This window comes from Notothenia coriiceps, unplaced genomic scaffold (assembly GCF_000735185.1).
Source record: "Notothenia coriiceps isolate Sejong01 unplaced genomic scaffold, NC01 NC01_scaffold00024667, whole genome shotgun sequence".
In the NCBI taxonomy this organism is placed as follows: domain Eukaryota; kingdom Metazoa; phylum Chordata; class Actinopteri; order Perciformes; family Nototheniidae; genus Notothenia; species Notothenia coriiceps.
This window is the reverse complement of record NW_011357368.1, coordinates 2,772,020-2,777,458: the sequence shown is the minus strand read 5'-3', so window position 1 is coordinate 2,777,458 and position 5,439 is coordinate 2,772,020. Positions and strand designations below refer to the sequence as shown.

Genomic DNA, 5,439 nt, shown 5'->3' with positions numbered 1-5,439 from the left:
GGTATCACAGTGATAGCTGCCCAATGGATGCCTGTGTGTGACCTCTGCCTGTTCTGCACCTCTAACCTGGCCCTGGCGAGCCGAGTTCTCCTGGCAGAGGAAACTACCCGGAGAGACAGGAAAAGAGCGAGTTTGACCAGAGTCAAAATGAGTTCAAGTACAACAACACTGTCTCATAATTATCAGACAGTGTCTTTGACTTTGAATGCTTGAGAAGGATTTTGGTTTAAATAGCAATGTAATAATTTCACCATCAGGTGAGCTTGGATTAGTATCATCTGGTGTTGAATATTCCTGCACATACAGAATACACTAATTTTTGAATATTTAAATAACATATTACAATGTGTTTGCTCACATTGGTAATCATAAACATCTGGCTCTTTGTTGTCCTCTTGTTCTGTCTTCAAATGTTTCTTGTGTCAATTCCTCTTTCTCTTGTTGGGGGGGCCAGACAAACCAGCTGGAGTCACTAATGTAGCAACAATGACAACATCCCTCACTGGCTTCCCACCGCAAACATGCTAATTTCATTAATTGAATTGCTATGGTTCATGTTTCAGCTTTTGGGAATCCAACCTTAGTGTAGATTTCGTACGGGCCTTAAAATGAGAGTCGAATCCTGCCATAATTATCAGACCTGTTTGGAACCCACCATTTGCTTCTATTTGGCCTGTGTCCGTATCACAGAACTCCTAGAATTTGACTTGGACAGTGTTTCTAACCTTAGTGTTTGTACAATATTTGATCAGATATCTGAGGGAGTTTCTCTGCTGTCTTTTTAAAAGTAGACTTTTGCTCCTCTCTGTTGTACCTCTTTCTGCTCCTGCCCCTCACCTTACCTTTAATATATGCCCTCATGTGTCCTTATCACTCCCTCCTCCCCTTTTTTCCCACCTCTTATCTTCCTGCCCTTTCTCTCTCACCTTATCTCTCTCTTTCTCTTGCGCTCCATGGTTTCCTGATTCCTCTTCTGAGGTGTGCTGCAGAAACGGGGGAGGAATGGGAGTTATCTTTTTGAATGAGCAGTGAGGATCAGGTCTATTCTGGGGAAGTAGGGTGGGTGGGGGGGGCAGAAAGGGAGAAAACTGTGGGGACTAGAATTCTTTCTCCACATGCATTAACCATGAGAGCCAAGCAGCAGAGAGCCTCCAGGCAGGCAGCGCACACCTGGACACACGCGCACAAACTCAGTCGACAGTAAGACACACACACAATAAGACACACAAGCACATATGCTCACTTAAATTAATGTATAAACATCCAGACACAGGCTTACTTTAGTCAGCTCACAAACATACATGCATGTGCAAATGCATGCATACACACACAGTGCAGTTGCAAGCCCAGGAGTACAGGCGCAGGAATTTATAATGAGCTGCTTTAAATGATTAATGCCTTAAGCTGGCACTCACAGAGGCCTACAGATGGAAAGACAGACATACAGAATGCACCTGTACTGAGAAAAAATACTTTGAATTTTTTTTAGAGATGGGTTGGATGGAATGCTCAGGAAAATGGTTTTAGGTAATCGAAAAACACACTGTAAAAAGGTTTCAGTTCTATAACAAAAACACAGACACACCCAACCTGGACAACACCATGGTAGCAAAGTATAGATTCAAATATAGCAACAGCCTAAAGCATACCCTTCTTTATTTTATATTTTAGTCTTAATATGAGCATAGCTTACAAAATTACCAAGATACTGTATGGAAGAAAGAGAAATCAAGACGGAAATCTCATTAGGAAAGTTACGAGTTGGTTCCTTTTCTCATAGACTTCTATACAGTTGGACATCTTCTTGTGGTTCCCTGTGTTAAAGTCCATTGTCTTGAGTCAAACTTTCTACAGCCACTATCGGCATTGTTGCTTTACATAAACAGATGCTGTTATTGGACATTTTCTGAGATGTCTGATGCCCTCGTATATTTTCTTTGGAGGAAAGTCTTGTCACATCAGTTAGTCAACCACCTGTCAGCTGAGGGGAGTCGTTTAAGGACACAGCCGCAGTCTTTACACACACATTTGATCATCTGGCCCCTTCGAAACACACTCCGTTGCAGACGCAACGGATGTCCACCCCTATCACACATGCACACACGGAAGGGCGGAACATGTCGGAGATAAGGGAGCGCGGTGGTTGATGGAGAGGGAGAGACTGGCCGGAGGAGGCTTTTAAATGGCGGACCGGGTGCTGTCCCCGTGTGATAAGACTCTTTGAGGTGGGGGTGATACAACTCATTTGTACTCTTATACCTCTGCAAACACGTCAGCCTGGCTACTTGGTGGATAGATGTGTTATCGGCCTATTCCTCTTGGAAGAGTGCGGACACCCTTTGGTGAAATGCCATCAACGTGATGACTGCCTCATGGGGCTGTTCGAATCATCAAAGGAATTGAATCAAAGCAGAAAATTAAAATCTTTAATCAATTAATCAAACTCTGTTAGCAGGTCACTCTTCCCCCCCCGAGAAACGCCTGTAAAACGGTCTAACTTTCCTCTTTCTTTAATCTTTACCTCCAACACATGTCTGATTCTTCAGATTCTGCTAGCCAAGAACATATTTTTTGTGTCACACTCCTAGGTTTATGTCACGGTTTTAGTGTTGTCTGTCTGGTTATGGGTTTTGTACGTCTGTTCATTCGGTGTTTTGTCTTCCTCCTTGTGTTTTGTCTGGTCCTCCTCCCTGTCGTTAGTTTCCCTGGTGTGTCTGATTGTCTCATTGTATTCACCTGTTGCCCTTGTGTTTCTCCCTCCCCTGCCCAGCTGTGTCTTGTCCTGTGATTACCCTTCTGTGTATTTAGTCTAGTCTTCCCCTGTGTTCCATGTCGGTTCATTGTTTCCCCTCCATGTTATTCCACGGTCCGTGTTCCTTGTGCTGCTCGTTTGTTTTTTTGGATATTTTGGATACTGCCTTTTTTGCCACAGCTTTTATTATTTTAATAAAGCTCGCTTTTCGTTAATTCTGCATTTGGGTCCTACCTTTTCCACCCAATCGTAACACATAGCGAGACATTCCGACACCAGAGACAAATTGTGCGGGTAGATTAGTAAACCTGGTGTGTTTACCCTTTAGGCTTCGCGTCGGGATCTTCGGGGCAGTTGAATGTTATGCACCCTCTATTCAAAAAAGAGAACGGAGCGAAAAATACAAACAACAAATTGTGTCAGGTGCGCGTGACCTGCTCCGCTGCGCGTACATCATTTCCAAAGTGCTTCCACAGCAGTGACATCCCAGCTAGAAATTGTTGGTTCTAAAAACATTCTGAGAAAGTTACAGTCATTGTTCTAGGAAGGTTTTCAGCGGGAAGTTTTTGTTTGGTTCTCAGAACGTTCTTCTGAAAGGTAGGATAACGTTCTCTAAAAACATTCTTAAAATGTTTGGGATAACATGTGTGTGAGACTGACTTGTTGAGCGGCCCGACCAAGCAAGGATTGCAGAGCAGATAAGTCCAAAAATATAACCCGACGTGGCATTATAAAACAATGTGCACAAAGTTCACGACACACTCTCAATCCTGCTGCTGTTCTTCGCGAGCCCATCCTGCAGCCACCAGGATCTCACACACACCACCACTCTAAAAGAAACAGCACTTAAATACAACAAGACTTAATAGACACAGGTGATGGGAAGCAATTAACACAGGGAAGGGGCGGAGCCAATATAGACACAGGTGAGGGGGTGAGAGAGACACCCAGGGCCCCCTCAGCACACCAATCAGCAAACATACATGGGGAACAGAAAGTTGTCGTCAAGTATACCCCACACAGTACAATGATTATATCCACATTGAGCCTCAAGTAAGGCGTCTCGTCGTTACACATTGTTAGAACATTATTGCCCTCTCTATTCTTAAAACGTTTTCAGAGGGAAGTTTTTGTTTGGTTCCCAGAATGTTCTTCTGAAAGTTGGATTAACGCTCTCAAAAACATTCTTACATTTAATTGGTGATAAACCCTTCTTTAAAATGTTTTTGAAACATTGTTGGAACATTAGGCCCTACTATTCTTTATAAACGTTTTCAGGCAGAAGCTTTTATTTTGGTTCCCAGAATGTTCTTCTGAAAGGTTAGGGGATAGCGTTCTCTAAAACATTCTTAAAATGTTTGATAACATTTTTAGAACATGTATGCCCTACTCTTTTCTTATAACGTTTTCGCCAGAAAGCTTTTATTTTGGTTCCCTCAGAATGTTCTTCTGAAAGGTAGGATAAACTTCTCTAAATAACATTCTTAAATCTTTTTTGATAACATTTTAGCAACATTATGCTCCTACCCGTCTTAAAACATTTTCAGCTGCAAAGTTAGATTTTTTTATGTTGCTCAGAATGTTTATTTTTAGAGAGGGGGTAATATGGGTTTATGTTAAATAAATATATGCAAATGTTCTTATGGTAACCATTTACTAAAATATGATTTAAATTATTTGAACATAAAGACATAATATTCCCTTTAATTGTTCCAACTCAGAAATCCCTGGGTAAGTGACTGACCACTGTTCCGGTATTACGATTTAGTATGCTTTATTGATGTCTTTTTATACTCTTCGTGATTTTGTACTCTAAGAGCTATGTAAAATAGGTTACTTACCCACGAATTTAGAGCTGTGTGTAGAAAAGATAACATTTATTGGTTATTAGAAAAGCGGGGAGTTGGTGATGATGTAGAGTGTAATTGGCTCAGTCCTTATTTGGGCAGGAACGGCAAGAGGGAAACAGTTTTTCCAGCGCTTGGAAGTGGTGATATGAATGTGTAGGTTCGAGACGGACCCTGCTGGTTTGGTTGGTCGTGTGGATAGTATAAGTGCTCTATTGGATATCCTCTACTGGGAGGAGAGACAATAATAATTCTCTGACTGTGTGTAGGTTAATTGCTGTCAGTTGTGTAGTTTGTCAAAAGAATAGCTGGTGTTATGAAAAGTGTTGGGAGCTGCACGCAACAAACTCGTTGTACTGCGAACTCAATACCTTGCAGTGTTATTTTGTATGTTGCAGGCTGCCAGGCTTGCAGTGAGGGGGCTGACGAGCAGAGTTGCAGCTGTGTTGATTGGAGATTGCTCCCAGCCGGTAGACGCAGACCCACAGCAGATGAGAGAGACACAGAGTAGAAAGAAACACATACAAACACTGACAGGGGTTTCGGGATGTGTTGATAGTGATGTGTAGATCGGTGGCATTGGTGAATAGTACATTGTCTCTGCTTATGTGTTTTATCGATGTTATTATATTTAAAAAGTCATAAATTGCTCGTCTTATAGTGTGTCTTATAGAGTGAATATGTTCCTGTTGATATTCCAGATATGAATATCTAATAGGAGCGGTGATACGATGATGTGTAAGACTCCACAAACAAAACACTTGGGGTATAAATGTGTTTGTTTTGACTTCAGAAGTCAGCAATGTATATCAAGCGCGCAAACATTTTATATATATGAAT

General features: G+C 41.8%; 1 protein-coding gene across 1 annotated transcript in view; it reads right to left on the bottom strand.

The window, feature by feature from the left end:
- Positions 1 to 857: 857 nt before the first annotated feature.
- The window catches only part of LOC104955416 (protein bassoon-like), a 26,405-nt gene continuing 21,823 nt past the window's right edge, over positions 858 to 5,439 (bottom strand). Inside the window, exon 3 of the mRNA XM_010782742.1 lies at positions 858 to 983. Within this exon, the coding sequence (XP_010781044.1) occupies positions 858 to 983 (126 nt within the window). The remainder of the gene's footprint in view (positions 984 to 5,439) is intronic.